Source organism: Lepidothrix coronata, unplaced genomic scaffold (assembly GCF_001604755.1).
Source record: "Lepidothrix coronata isolate B3197 unplaced genomic scaffold, Lepidothrix_coronata-1.0 Scaffold28, whole genome shotgun sequence".
NCBI lineage: Eukaryota > Metazoa > Chordata > Aves > Passeriformes > Pipridae > Lepidothrix > Lepidothrix coronata.
The window spans coordinates 2,594,098-2,608,983 of NW_016690208.1; the positions used below are offsets into that span (position 1 = coordinate 2,594,098).

The window sequence follows — 14,886 nt, forward strand, 5'->3', positions numbered from 1 at the left end:
TCTGCTTAGAACTGAGGTTAGAAAATCACAAAGCCAAGGGACAAAACCTTTAATTTGTAGCCTCAGCATCCACAGATGTGCTGCAGTCAAGGATTGGTGTTGGTGTCACCTGAAGCACCAGAACAGGGCTCCAGCACCCCCCAGGCTGTGCTGGGCTCACCAGCCCATGTGCTTCCCTCCATCCTCCTCATCCCTCGTGTGGGGAGCTTCCCAAGTCTCTGAGCAGACAGTGAGTGACCGGGTGCTTTTGGCTTTTTCAGGGTGTCTCCCAAAGCAGCTGTGACTTGGCTGGTGTCCCCTCCCCACCTCTCCCTCCCTCCAAAAGTGGAACATCTAAATTTAACCTGCTATCAACAGATGAGGCTGGACAGTTTCCACTCTGGAAAGGAATCTCACTCAGAGCCCGTCCTCTCCCCTGCTCAGGCTCCATCCATGCACATTCCTTTCCTCCAGTACATTTCCTTCCTTCCCTTCCCTTCCTGCACTTGGGTTTGTGTCACTGCCACGTGCTGGTGGAGCTTCCCAAATGGACTCTGTGGCTCTCCATGGATTATGTGGGCACACACCTCGGTGGGTTTGGGTGGTGGTGCCACACCTCACTGCTGCCTGGCTCTGGAAGGGTTGGCTGGAACCTTTGAGGGGTGTAATGGGCCTGGACAGGCTCTCACTCACCCCAGGGAGGTGCAGCAAAGGGGGACACCCGTGTGAGCTGCACCTTGCTGGGGGGGTCCCCACAGGTGAGGGTCCAGCCCCTGGGTAAAATGTAAAAAGGAGAAACTGTGTCCCTTCCCTGGGCACAGATGGTGGGACAGGAGCCCGCAGTGGGATCGGGCTGTGGTAGGAGGGGCTGGAGGACAGAGCTGGAAGGTGCCAGGGTGGATCTAAGGGATCAGCAGTGGAGCTGTGCTGGCTGCTTGACCAGGCAACCCCTGCTCTCCAGAATTCATGGCAGCAGTTTCCTTTGCTGGAAAGCAAAGAAAAGCTAAACGTGACAATTTTGAGGGAAGCAATGAATAATGGAATGAATACAGGTGGTCTTTGAAAACCAATCGTGGGCTGCAGCAGCTTTTACTCTCTCCTTTGCCCAGGGCTGTGCTCTCTCCAGATGTGGTATTTACAGTGAACATCTGACCTGGCTTTTGCTAAATAAGCAAACAGGGTCAGGAAACTGAACTGTGCAGAAGTTCAGCCGCTGCCTGCACCAACCAGCCCGGCTCCGGCTGCCCCAAGATGTGAAGCAGCCTGGTAATGAAAAATGCAGGATGTCGGTGTTTTTCACCAGAAAGCTTTGTCTGCTGTGGCCTAAGAGTTGATATGGAGAGAGAAGGCACTCCTGGTAAACAGGGTGTTTATCGAGCACAGAGCCATTTGTTTAAAAACAGCCACCGCCCAAAGGACTCCAGGCAGACGCGTTTGAAAATTTCACTTTATTTCTCCGTCTGTTATAAAAGCAGGGTTTGGGGGTTGGTTTTTTTTTTTACATCTCTGTTAAGTGTCCAGACTCAGTACATCTTGGTTTTGTTTTCACAGTATCTCTGCAAGACCAAGGACAATTCTTATTGCTGTGCCAGGAGCCAGGGCAGGAGGGATGGCGGTGCCGGGGCTTGGGCAGCCCTCGCCTTCCCCCCACTGCTGGGCCCAGCCTTGCTCTCTGCCACGCCGGCTCTACAGGTCTCTACCCCTCCCCAAGGCTGCTGAGGGTCTTGACTGACTCTCCGAGGGGCTGCCCCTCTCTTCCCACGCTCATCTCGGTGTCTAGGGTAGGAAAGGAGAACCACAAGGTCTGTGATGCTGCTCGGCACCTTGGCCAGGCTCGGCAGCCCCTGCCTGTCCCTGGCTGGGGAGTTGGTACAGGGGAGGGTCTCAGCCCTCCTGCTTCCCACCCTGCACCACGACAGGGCTTTGACAGGGATGGTCAGGCTGCACACTCAGCTCCTGTGGGGATTTGGGGCTGTAAAGAGCTGAGCATCGTTGATGGGAGGGGTGAGGCAGAGACACACCCGTATCCCATGTCGGTGCCTCATCACCTTCCCACCGTATCCTTTGTGTATTCCTTGTTCTGCAAAAAGCTGCCAGAGAAGGAGCTTGATTTACCTCTGCTCATTTACCACCTTGCCCAGTGCAGGATGCCCCAGGTCCCCAGATATTTAAGTCCCCACTGGGACCCTGCCAATCCCTGTTCTAACCACACGGCCATTAACCAACTGGAGCAACAGTGGTGTCTAGAGCCCTGTTACTTCCAGCCATCCTTCCTTTTATAGACAATCTGTCCCCATCAGTTCTGTAACGAAGCAGCATTGGGAAAACATCACTTTGAATCACAACGCATGAAATCTCAAAAGAGGCAGCATCACTTTCTGTGCCATGTCTGGTGATGCAAATGGAGGTGGAGGGGCACGTTTTGACCTAGGCACGGGATAAAGGCATTCTTTGGGAAGGGAGGAGTCCATGCAAAGCCGACCCCAACGTGAAATTTGAATTTTGTGTTTACTGCTTAGCTGGGTCCGTTCAGTGCAACAGGACAAATTAGCCAAGAGGTTACTACCAAATTGCATGGATGCATCCAGTCCACCAGGTAGAGGGAATAGGAGGAACCAGATTTACTTAATGCACTGGGAGACTAAAGTCCAACACAAAGCTAAGTGGAAAAGGACAGAGGTGTTCCCTGAATGTGGTTTTTGGTGACTGAGAAGAAATCTTTCCTTGGAATTCCTTCGTTCAGCTAATTAAGACAACTGGGCCTGATTCCTTTGACCCATGCTGACATCAGTGAGAACTGTAAGTACTCAGCACCTGGAGACAAAGTGAATACCAAACACAAATCCCCCTTCTGCTCCCACCCACAGGACTGCCCAGGAGAGCACCTCAGTGGCAGCTGAGATGCGTGTGAGTGTGATCAGCTATTCACCCACAGCTCACAGTTTGTCCTCTTCTGCATGTATTGCCTCGGAGAAAATACAGACAAGTCCCAAAGGGCTGTGCCAGTAGAGATGTAGTTGGATCTGAATCCAGGTAAGAAAACGGAGTTTAATACAGAGAGTGACTGTGCAAGTCCAAGTCTCTCTAGCTTCATCCTGTATAGTCCCAAAGCCTAGATCTAGGCACCCTTTGGCTCATGGATTTGGATTTGATCCAGTCCAGTCATTTGCAAGCTGCTTGTAATGCTGGACTTCCCACCTCGGAGATCTGCCCGTGGAAGTGAGCAGCTCCATGGCTGAACATCTCTGAAAGTCAGTGGATGGAGGAGGGTGGGCTCCCCTGGAGATAAGGGGATGGCTGCAGGGCCCCAGGATCCTTGTTTGCTGGTTGGAGGCTGTCTTGGTGGGGGACACATCTGGGCGTGTGTTCCCTGGGCAGGGGGTGACGTTGAACCTGCTGCCAAAGTCGGTGGTGTGGCTGTGGAGAAGTGAGGAAGGAGAATTTCTTGCTGGTAACGTCCTGTGTGGAAGATAAAGATGGGAATAGCAGCTAATTGGTGCCTCTCCGAGGGGAGAGCCTTTTGAGCAGCACGTGTGGGGTTGTGAGACCTGTTCAGACCAGCTCAGCAGGGCCAGGCTTGTACCTGGCACACGGAGCTCTCCTCAGTCTCAGCTCTTGAGGCAAGTTGTTAATATGAGGAAGAAATGTTTTCTAGGGGAAGGAGCTGCAGAGGGAAGTGGTCTGCCTCGGGCCATGTGCTGGAGCAGAGCAGATCCTCCGCTCCCCATCCTGTGCCCCAGCTTCCAGATGCCACCTTTACCACAGAACTTCCTCTGCCTGCAAACCACGTCCCTCCCATTCAAACAGCTCCTCCGTGCCACCCTCCTCTGCAGAAGTGCATCTGGTTATCTCAGAAGCCATCTGGTCCTTATTGAACCCTACAGGTTCCACCTCCTCCTCCAAATGCTCCTTCCTCACTGAGGATCCACACCCAAGGCTCAGGTCTTGCCCTGCCTGCACCTTCTCGTGCATCACCCTTTGCTACAGTGGATGTTTGTGCCATGACCAGACAGGGATGCTGTCATGGTCCTGTCTGTACCCCGTTCCTGACAGTCAGGTAGGTCAGGAGGTCACTGGGAAGAAAATTATCTACTAACCCCAATGTGGTTTGTTATCACAGGAGGAAGAGTTTTCCACAGCTGTCTCTGCTGTGTTTGCTGGGAATGGGTGCCTTTAGTTTTCAGATGTGGCTGTTCCTGAATTATGGGTATTGCTGGGTAGGCTTGGTAGATAAGATCTGCCCTCGCTGACACCCATGAGTCTCCAATGACTTCAGAAGGATGCTTTTTATATCCTGCTCTTTGTACAGCACCGTCATTGGAATTTCATGGGAAAACGGGGCGACAGAGCTTCACCCAACAACAGCCAGTGCACAAGCCCTTGGCTCTTACCTAGGAGAAAGTGAGACTATGGGCTAGTTGGGCAAACATCTGTGTGTCCTGAAGACAAACACAGTGGGACATCCACCCCTTGACTGATATTGACTCCCAGGGCCACAATTCCAGCTGTGATGTTATCCCATATTAAAATGTTAACGGGAGGCTGAGATCACCACGGGTGAGCAGCGTGAGCTGCTTCCTACCCCTCCTGCAAAGTAGGGAGATGGCCTGGTAGCTCCCATTCCAGAGCCAGCTGACAGCAGGTTTGTTATTTGCATTGCTTTGAAACTGAGATTATTTCCGTGCTTCCTTGTTCCAGGTTTTAAAACCAGGAAGGTTTTCTTTTTATCTCGCTTCTTCCAATTTCATGCCCTTTTCATCCATCAGCCCGTGCCACACTGACAATCTATTCCTGGCTTCAAAATTCTCTCTCCAAAATTCTGTAGAAAGGACATTCTGCCTGGTGGTGTTTTTGTTGGTTTGTTTTTTTTTTTTTCAAACATAGCTTTAAGGCAAAAGTTTGGCAATGCAAAGCAAAGTCTACATAAGGCCGCATGACTTGGATTTGCAACTCAGAACCTTACTGCTTTTAAAAAAAAAAAAAAATCCCTTATCTTAAATAGTCAACTTTTTGCTCCAGGAACTTGTTTCGTTCTCAACCAAAAAGAAAAAAAAATAATTTCTTAAAATCCCAAATAAAATATTCTTATTGTTCTGGGCAGTCTGGACAAGCTAATGAGACTGAAATTCAAACAGGAACTAAAGTAGGGAAGGAAAAAAAAAAGCTATAGGGTAGTCATCAGTGTTAGTTTCTTCCCTTAGAAATCCAGTGATGAGACAGACCCAGTCCAAAGGTCTCCTCTTTAGCTTTAGCACAGTGAAATCCGTCCCAATGGGAGAAGGTAGAATGGTTGCATTTGTTGAATGAATAAAAAGTGCATTTTGATTTTGCTCAGATTATACATGTGTATCCTAATACCTAAGTGATTGTTTTGCTTCAGGTTTTTGTGTTCTCCCTTTTTGGTGCCGGGGACGCCAGGTGTGTATTACCGATGTTTGGGAGGTATCACCACGAGTGGTGGTCCATCCTTTGGCCTCCACATGAGTACCTGAGCATCATTGGCATTGGGTTTGACAAGGGCACTGGGTGGTATTGGCTCATTCTTGCTAAGGACCTGGGGCTGCTCTTGGGCAGAGGGCTCCTGCAGCTTGGCACGCTGCCCCAGGGGCCTGCTGGGGTTGACCTCGATGCCCAGCCTCATGCGCCACTTGATAGTCTGCAGGGTCACCATCTCGTTGGTGGCCGTGTTGGTCGCCACCAGCCAGGTGGTGAAGCTTTGATCCCGGTGGATGCTCGTGAGCTTGGCCACGTTGCTCTCGCTGACGGGCACGGCCCACGTCACGCTCGGGTAGAAGTTGTCGTTCATGCTGATGTTGAACTTGGACTCCTTCTTGGTGGGACCCACGATGGTGCAGGTTTCTGTCGTGTTTCCGTACCAGGGATAGTTCACCCCGTCTGAGTCACTGATGGCCTGGATTTTACCGTCCAGTAGATCGGGAAGCTCCCAACTTGACCTGCCGTAATCAACAACAAATTATGGATAGTGCATTAATTAATTAGTTTAGAAGCATACTGGACTTTAAGAAGGAGTTGTGGATGCATTCCCCCCTTAGCTTTTACTGGAATCTGTGCCCGTCGTGCCATCCTGCTGCAGGAGCTCATCCCTGCCATTAAAACCATCCTTCTCAGCAGGGCTGCTCTTGATCCGTTCCTCTCCTAAATTTCTCTCTGGATGAGCCACTGTCCCTTCCTGCTGTCTGCCTGGCGCTGGAAGTGTAACCCATCCTTCTCCAGCCCTTGGAAGGACCCAGCTCAAGGGCTGCACACCAGGCTCCCGGCTGGGGATGGTGTTACAGTAATCAGAGACCCCGAGGTCGAGCAGCTTGTAAAACTGCCTGTGCTGGTCATCTGTGAGAGGAACAGAAAGGTCAGTCTTTCTAACAAGAAAGTCAGTGAAAATGGTCCCCTGTCACCTTGAACTGCTGATGCACAAATTGGAGTGGGGTTTTTTATTAACTTCCAATTTGAATTTTAAGATTAGATTTGCCAATAGAAGCGCAAACTGCTGTAAATGTCTCAGAAGAAGGGTTAGACGTTTGCACTAAGACAGCACGACCACAGATCACATGCTCAGTGCACACCAGGTGTTTTAAGGACACTCTCTTCAAAAACAGGCTGGCAGAGGTGGTTCTAAGGTACTTTCTCCCTCTTTCTCACAAATGAGCCCTCCCCACCACCCAGGGATGGTGTCCCAGCCACCGAGGTGGCAGAAGGGGCTGGGTGGCTGCAGAAGTGGTGTTTGCACCTGACCCTGCCCTGGGGCTGGGACTCTGGGCTGTGCTCCAGCCCCCCAAGTCCTGCGGCTCCCTGCTGCGGGCTGGGACATGATTTATCCCGGGAAGAGACAGAGGGGACACGCTGAGGCTCGTCAGGGTCAGGATGACTGTCCAAGCCTTTCATAAGTCTGGTGCTGCAGCTTAAAATAGCCCTTTGGTTGCAGTGGGGGCTGTGGGTGGGGGTACTGTCAGCCTGGCCGGCTCTTGCACAGCTTTGGGATGAGCTGCTCTGGGCAGGGCTGATGTGACCGTCTCACAAGGCTGTTCTGATTGTTAATTAGTTAATGACCGTGAATTGCCTCCATGTTTGCAGCTGCTGGATCGTTCAGCAGTGAGCTGTGTCTGGCTCTGGCTAGAGAATACCGTGGGGGATTTAAAGATCTCATTTATCTTTTTTCCATGCGAGCGGGGGGTCCTAGCAAACACCTCCCCTGTGCCACGCAGGCGGATCCTGGCAGGAACCCGGGAGATGGAAGTGCGAGGCAGGATGTGGGGTGCTCCGGGGGATGCAGGGATGCTCCGAGCAGCAGGGCCAGGGGATGCTCCGAGCAGCAGGACTGGGGGTTGCAGGGCTGCTCTGAGCCGCAGGACCAGGGGTTATGCAAGCACAACATCTCCCCGCACAGATTTACAGGCTGCTGTCAGCTACAGCACCGCAGCTGCAGCAATCCTCTCCTCCAGAGCCCATCGCCAGCAGGCAGAGGGAGTCCTTTCCCTGGAAGAAAATTTTTAGTGAAGGCAGCCAAAAGGAGATCCCTGAGCAGTCCTGCCAGGACCCCTGTCCACTGCAGAGATGTTGATATGCTCTGCTCTCCAAAGCAGAGTCGTCCTGGCTCACCACCCCCATGCTCTGCAGGCAGGGCTGAGCAGGGGAAGGCTCTGGGGATGCTCTGTGACCCAGCCCTTGCAGGCAGATGAGTGGAGGTCGTGCTCTGCCCCCACCTCCTCCCCACTGCACAGCCCGGCTCCGAAACCCCATCTGGGGGCTCTTTCTCTCCCTTTCAGCAGCTGGTTTAGGATTACTTTCCATTCAGACAGTGGCTGGTACTCAGCTTGGCTGTCACCCAGGGATGAGATGTGACAGTGTCCTGGAGGTTGACTCTGTGACAGGCACAGTGCTAAGGTGCAACCACAGCATGTCTGCAGGTACAGAGGTGCCAAACCAGGACCTGAGATGCTACAAGAGGCTGATAACCCTCCTCGGCTGCTCCAGCCTACTTGGGTCAGAGGTTGGTGGGTGAATGGTGGGAAAATCAGGTAGAGGCTGCTCAGAAAATGCTGGCCCACTAATATCTGCTTCTCCCCATCTTCATTCCCAGTACAGAATTGCAGGACCTTCTTAGGATTTGCCTGGCGTTTAAACAAGAGCAAAAAGGAGCTGTGTCAGGGCCTGGGCAGGATGCTGGAGGCAGAGCCTGCAGAACCCCAGCACAAAGCCAAGTGAGCAGCGTGGCAGGGCTTGGCTGGGGTGGCCCAGGTGGGCACCCAGCTTAGGGAAAGGCGGGGGCAGGAATGGGGAAGGAGAAACTGTTTCTTCACAGAGCACACTGTGCCTAATTCTGGTGTGTGGTTAACCCCAGGGTTTCAAAACCATCACGCTTTATCTGCACAGCTTGGAATGGGGAGAAAAACGAGGCCTCATGATGGTCCCATGACTGGAGCAGAGCAGAGGCTGCACGGTGGTTGCTGCTGGCGGTGGTTGCCCCTCGCCTGGTGCTACAGCAGAGCCTGTGTGCCAGCCAGGCTTGGCAGCCTTTGCTTGCAGAGCGTGTCCATGTTAAATAATATGCCAACAACTGGATGATTTTGGAAAGAATGCTGTGGAATGATCTTTGGCTGCATCAGCATCTTTCTTTGGTAGTGTCGAGCCAAGGAGAGACCAGAAAGTGCCCAGTAAACACTTTGCTGACAATAGCAGGGAAGAGGAATGAAAAGAAACCAAGCTATCTGGTTTCATGGGTTCACTATAGCTGATCAGCTCCAACATCAGTAGATTCTGGCTTGTAGTACTGACAAGCTAGTTTCTGAAAAAAGCTTTAAACCTTTTCTGAAACCTTCAGAATCAGTTTGGGCATCATCAGTGACTGGAGCTGCCAAGAATCCTCTCTTAACAAATGTCTTCTTGCTACCAGAAGGAACTTTGAGCTATTTCTTGTGTCAGAACCGGAGCCCTGCTGTTGACAGCCAAGCAGCTTTCTGTAGGTTTAAGCCTCCTAGTCCTCTTTCAGACACTTTTCTTCCTATTCTGTCACACAGAATGAAGCCCCCAGCTCATCTCAAGCCCCCAGATATCTGTCTCACAGCACCCACCAGGGCAATCACTGCAGTGGCCTGGGCAGTGACAGCAAGCCCAGCACAGCAGCCTCCAGCCCTGAGCATCCAGCAGTGTGGATACATCCAGTTAACCTTTTCAGACGGGCACTATTGCATCCTCAGCTACAGTTCCTTAAAGCCAGCTCCTAACTAGTCACAGGCCAGATGGACTTGCATAACCTTGTGCTCTCCGGTACTTTCCTCTCCAGCAGCTCCTCAAACAAGAGCAGCCCCGCTGGGATGCAGCCCCTGCTCCTGCAGGTACCAGGGCCACGTGTGGGTGCAGTGAAACGCTGTCTCAGGTATTTCACATCCCTGCTCCCCACCTGCCTCCCTCCACCGCTGGCCTGCGCTGGGGACTCATAAAAGAAAGAAAACCTGACAGCCAGAGGTGCTTAATTTTAAATTGTGCTTTACAGTGCCTCTCTCAGCTACTGCAGCACGTCAGGCAAGTCAAGGCAGAGTCAGAGTGAAGAACAGGAAGGAAATTTCAGATGATGTTCCCTGGCTGACAAAGCTGTGTTGCTGTGGTCCCTCTTCCCCCCATCCTCCAGCTGCATGTTCCTGCCTCGTGTCTTGAATTGGCAGTGATGTTTGATGCATGGCTGGTTCAGGGAGTAAAACTAGCAGAAAACTGGCATTAGGAAAAAAGGATCAGTTTCTGCTGGTTTAGCTGAGCAGACTGAGAAGACTCAAATCTGACTGGACAAGCTATTTAAGCTAAGGTGGGTGCTCACAGCACAGGTGAGAGTCGGGCCATGCAAGGGCAGCAAAGCCTTTTCATCTAAACCCCTGGAGGGGTGAATTCCCACAGTGAACTGACCTCCCTTCACTTCCCATGGAAAGAATACCCTTTTTTCCCTTTGCTGAAATTTGACTGTGTCCTCCCTCCCGAGGACTGGGGTTTTATTCTCTTGACAAGTTGATTTCTCCAGTTCATTGTGTCCCTGCTGCAGGGCAGGGAAGATTTAATCTCACCAGAGAGAAGCCCGGTAAGGCAAAGTGATGATGTAATGATGCAAGTGCCCCATCCGGTCCTCCAGGGGAGAAACATCCCCCTGAAACTTCTCCAGATTCTTGGCTGATCGTATTATTCCAACTCCAATTTATTTCTCTCTCTCTTTTGCATATCTCCCATCTGCACCGCTTCTTGCACATCTCCATGGAGATGGAGAAACAGGGCTGATAATGCCATTCCAGCATGGCCCAGCCCCTGCCACAGGTCCCACCAGGTGCAGAAACCAGCACCCACCCCAGGAGATGCCAGCAGGGACCTGGTCAGAGCTGCAAGTCAGAGCTCTGGTCTGATCCTGATGCCTTCCCTCTGCACAGCAGCACCTTCCCTAAGGATCAGGGTAAAACCCTGCATGGGGGGAGCAGCAACAGCAGCCATGGGGTGAACAGGAGTTCGCCCCAGTTCTGCATAGAGCAGGGTAAGAGAGCACATCCACATCCTCATGCTGGTGGTTTTCATGTACCCAGCAGCATCTACTGAGTCACACTGAGTAAAACAATGCCAGCATTTATGTGTTATCTGAGCTTTAATTCTTTTCCTTTACATCTAAAAACGCTGCATTTAGCCCCAAAATTGTCAGTGCCACTTTAAACGCATGTGTCTAAATTATCCCCTCTGTAGCTCCCATCCCTATAGCAGCATTATGCACAGCTCCATCTGCTCCAGTATTTCTCAGCTGTTTCCATCCTCAATATAATGGCCAGCTTATGCACAGCTACCAACTTCCCAGCAGAGAAGTGAAAAATTAATCCAAAGCCTGCTGTAAGTATTGGTGCTCTCTTTGACCAATTGATTTTTGATTATTTGGAGTTTTCTCTTTGCCTGCCACGACAGTGATTAAAAATATGCATGTGGCAGTAGCCTCTCTCCATCATGGAAAGTTGGGACAAATACTCTGTTGGCATAAATCGATGCAGCTCTGTGGAGGTCAGTGGGATTACATCGAGTTACACCAGCTAAAGGCTTGGCCCATCCTTTCCCATAGGTTTGTGTCCTGTCTCTCTCTCTATAAAGGTCTTCCAAGAGCATGTTCTGATGGCATTGGAAGAGGCCTTTCCTCCCAAATGCCTTTATTTATAGCTTTCAGATGGCAACGGGTCTATAGAAGGAGAGTGGAGGAGCAGACCAATTCCTGCTTATGTTCGGGTAACTTTTTTAGTATCAGTTAAATGTCAAGGAACCTCCTAGGGAAAAATCTTTGTTTCCATGATTTTCTGGCTAATAGCTCTCCTACATAGCTGCAGTTTTTAATTCTACCTGTTTACAGCACTTAGCTGGTAGATACTCCCTTTTATTTTTTGTCCCAAAGCATTCCAGCAAGGGCAGACCATACCAAAGCCTCATTTTAAACACAGAGAAACTCAGGTGCAGGGAAATAAAAGGCCAGGCTGAGGTTTGCAGCCCACAGCAGCACTGGCACATCACTGCCCAATCTTTTTTATTTCGGTGCATCTGAGCTGTATTTATATACAGTGGACTTCTCTGTTTTCCTTTGCAGCTGGTCAGTAAAGACAGGATTTCTAAATGAGCCTGAGAATTACACATGCAAATCCCAAAGGCCTGGAATTGGGAACATCTGAGCAACAAATTGTCCTTGCTAAAGATGGTGTTGGAGCCAAAAAGCCTACAGATTTCGGGCCTGCTGTAAGTACTTTTAAAATCAAGATGAGCCGGTCTGCACTGCTGGTGTTTGCCAGGTGCCAGTTCGCTTCTCCAGGCACTTTCTGCTTGAGCTGAGAGGGGACGTGGGGACAGAAGGGGGGCAGCCTGTCGCCTCCGGCTGCTCCTCGGCGTGCCCTTCCCTCTGGTCCACATCTTACAGCGCCTGATTCGCGTGATGCTGAGATGCTGAACCCGTGTCCTCGGCGGGGCTTACAGGCAGCAGGGAGGGAAGGAGGGCCGGGGTGTGCGTGCAGATGTTCAGGCCATCAGGAAGGCGCTGCGTTAAGTCCGAGATTGCCCTGCTCTGCAGCCCTCCGTGCTCCCCTCCTCCCTCAGCCCTCCTCGTTCGGTGATGTTTAAGCCACCCAGACTGACCCTGCAGGGGCTGAGCCGGCATCCCCCTGACTCAGGGCACTCGGGATGAGCAGGCGGGCGGGTTGCTCGGACCTGACCTTCCCGTCCTTCCTCCCTTTCCCCCAGAGGCCGGGCAGCATCAGCGCCCGCAGCCACTGACCCATCTGCCAGCGCCGCGCTCTGCGCTCGGGTTCTGTCCCCGTGCCTGGACGGACAGATTTCTGCCGCACCAGGAGGCTGCACCTCGTGCTGCCCGGCACCGTGAGTTGCAGAATTGCTGCTCTGTGCGGGCATTTAGGGATCAGGTGCTGGGGCTGACTTAATTGCGGGCCAAAGCCTGCAACAATGTTTGGAGAACAAGCTGGGGGGGGGACTGGGGAGAGACGACTTTTCTCAGCAGGGAGGTGACATTCTAATTTGACTCATTCCTGTCTCACTATGACTGTCTGACCAGTAACACGGGGATTTTTTTGGTGCGCAAACAGCCCCTATATTCCCCCTACCTCGCATATACACCTATATATTCCCATTTGCACATTACCCATAAGGAGGGTAACGTGAAATTTTCACCCTGCTCCAAGGTGATGCAGAGGGTTTAATTATCAATGGGTTAAATGCATCCTGTGCTTTCCCCGTGGGCTGCCTGCTACCGTGGGCTAAGCAAGCAGGATTCCTCCTGTGAGGTTAAATGTGCTCCCAAAGGTGGTGGGCTACTGAGCTCCCAGCCACAGCTCTCTGCAGCAGCAGCAGCAGCACAGCACGCCAGGGACGGCTCTGTGCCACAAGTGTCAGCCCTCGGCTTTCCCTGGGGCTTCTCAATGCGCAGTGTTGGGATGGGGAGGGATGCAGGTGAGAGGAGCTGGTGGTCAGGAGAACCACTCCTGTCAAACACGTATCAAAACAGGAGTGCCTGCCGTGGTAGGGCTGCCCTGGGGTTTCAGGATCTCCACTGCTGCCCAAAAGCTGTTGTGAAATAGTGTTGCTTTTGGGTTCCTACCAGAATAAAGTAGGGTTTGATTGGGGCTTGGGCAGGCACATTCCCATTCGAAGAGAAGAACACCCACTCCTTTAATAGGGAAGGGACAAGCTCTCCTGTACTTTAAACATATAAGAAAGTCCTGTTAAGTTTCAGAGGAGCTGGTTTTTAAAATCTGGATTATAATTTTTGGGTTTAATCCACTATTCCCCAGCCAGGCCATGGCCCTCCCGCTCTTCCTTCCCGCTAGGCAAACGCACCCGCACGCGCTCTTGGAAATACTTACATCCCCTGTTCTCCGTAGTGATTGTAAAATTCCATGTGGCTGCAAGCCTGGATCCAGCCCACAATCCAGGTCTCCTTCTTGGGAAGAGGGGGCACCAACACTTGCGCTGAGGCTCGGAAGTGAGGGGTCCGGTAGCGCAGGACCACGCTGGAGGACTCGTCAATGCTGGTGGGAATGGGATCGATGGAGGCTTTGACTTCAATCACTGAAATACTTTCCCGGAAAACTTTGGATTTGCAGCTAATACTCTGAATACAGCCCATGGCATACCCCGAGTACAGTCCGACGCGGCTCCTAGGGTACTCCAGCAATCCTTGGGAATATTAGGCATTGAAATTATCTGGTGTTAGATCAATTACAGATCTTCTGGGTTTGTAGTCTCAAAACTGATATCCATAGGATAGAAAATTCATCACGTAAAGCCTTAGTTTGAGTATCTGTCTTACCAGTACTACTCCTATTTTTGAGGTTAGCTGCGCTTCAGAAGCAAAAGGGCCTTTAAAATTATTTTCCCCTTTTAATGACCCATTAATTCTCTTGCTCAGTCTTTGGGTTAAAAAAAGTCTCTTGAGTTCAATAAATAACGGTGGTGTTCTTAGCTGATATATTTAGTCCTTCCTTTCCTCAGATGCGGTCTGTCATTCACCGTCAAACATAGGACTAGCCGGTATTTCCCTTTATTCTTTGGATGAAAAGCAGAATGTTGATAGACACATCTATATAAATAATGAAATAGTTTTTAGCCCCAGCTTGTCACAACCGGTGTGGATTTCCACTTCCTGACTTGCAGTTGTTCATAACTTCCTTTCGCACAGAATTACAATAATAACAGAAAAGAAACGACGGCTGGAAAAACGCAAAAAGTCGCCAAATCTCCCAATTTGGAGGCTCCTCCGCCAGCGATGTCAGGGCTTTGGGGATTATTTTTTTTTTTTTTTCTCTCTGTCTCTCTCTCTTAGAAATAGCCGTGCGGGCAGGGCAGCAGCGCGGTGCCGGTGGGGCCGGCGGCTCCGGGAGCGCTGCGGGGCAGGCGGCGAGGAGCCTCCCCCGCGCCCGCCGGGGCCGCGCCGCTCCGCGCCCGCTCAGCGCCGCGGAACCGCCGCCCGTGACATCCCCCGACACGCACCGGCCCGGGGGGCGCCGGCCCCGCCGCTCCCCTTCCTCCTCCTCCTCCTGCTGCTCCTCCTCGGCGAGCGGCTCTCCGCAGGGGTGTCCGACCTTCCTCCTCCTCCTCCTCCTCCTCCCGCTGCTGCTCCCGGGCGCGCCGGCGGTGGCTCAGCCGGCGGGGCTCATGGGCGGGCGGCGGGGCTGCCCCGCACACGCGTGGGCCCCGCAGGGCGTCACAGCATCCCGGGGAGCAGCGCCGAGCCCCGGCCGCGCCGCCGAGCCCCGGCTCCCTGCGCTGCGGGGGCGAGCGGCGGCGCGGGGCGGGGGGGGGGGGGGGGAGGCTCCTTCTCTTTCGCTGAGTGGTTTGGTTTTGGTTGGTTTTCGTTGTTTTGGTTTTTGTTTTTTTTTTCCTCCCCTT

The 14,886-nt window shown here is 52.1% G+C and overlaps 1 protein-coding gene across 1 annotated transcript; it reads right to left on the reverse strand.

Moving 5' to 3' along the window:
* Positions 1 to 1,410: 1,410 nt before the first annotated feature.
* On the reverse strand, positions 1,411 to 14,354 carry FAM78A (family with sequence similarity 78 member A). Its single transcript, XM_017810372.1, has 2 exons — positions 13,362 to 14,354; positions 1,411 to 5,933 (listed from the first exon to the last, which is right to left on the reverse strand). Exons 1-2 carry the CDS (start codon positions 13,622 to 13,624, stop codon positions 5,405 to 5,407), a joined length of 792 nt encoding a protein of 263 aa, XP_017665861.1. The 5' UTR covers positions 13,625 to 14,354; the 3' UTR covers positions 1,411 to 5,404.
* Positions 14,355 to 14,886: the final 532 nt, after the last annotated feature.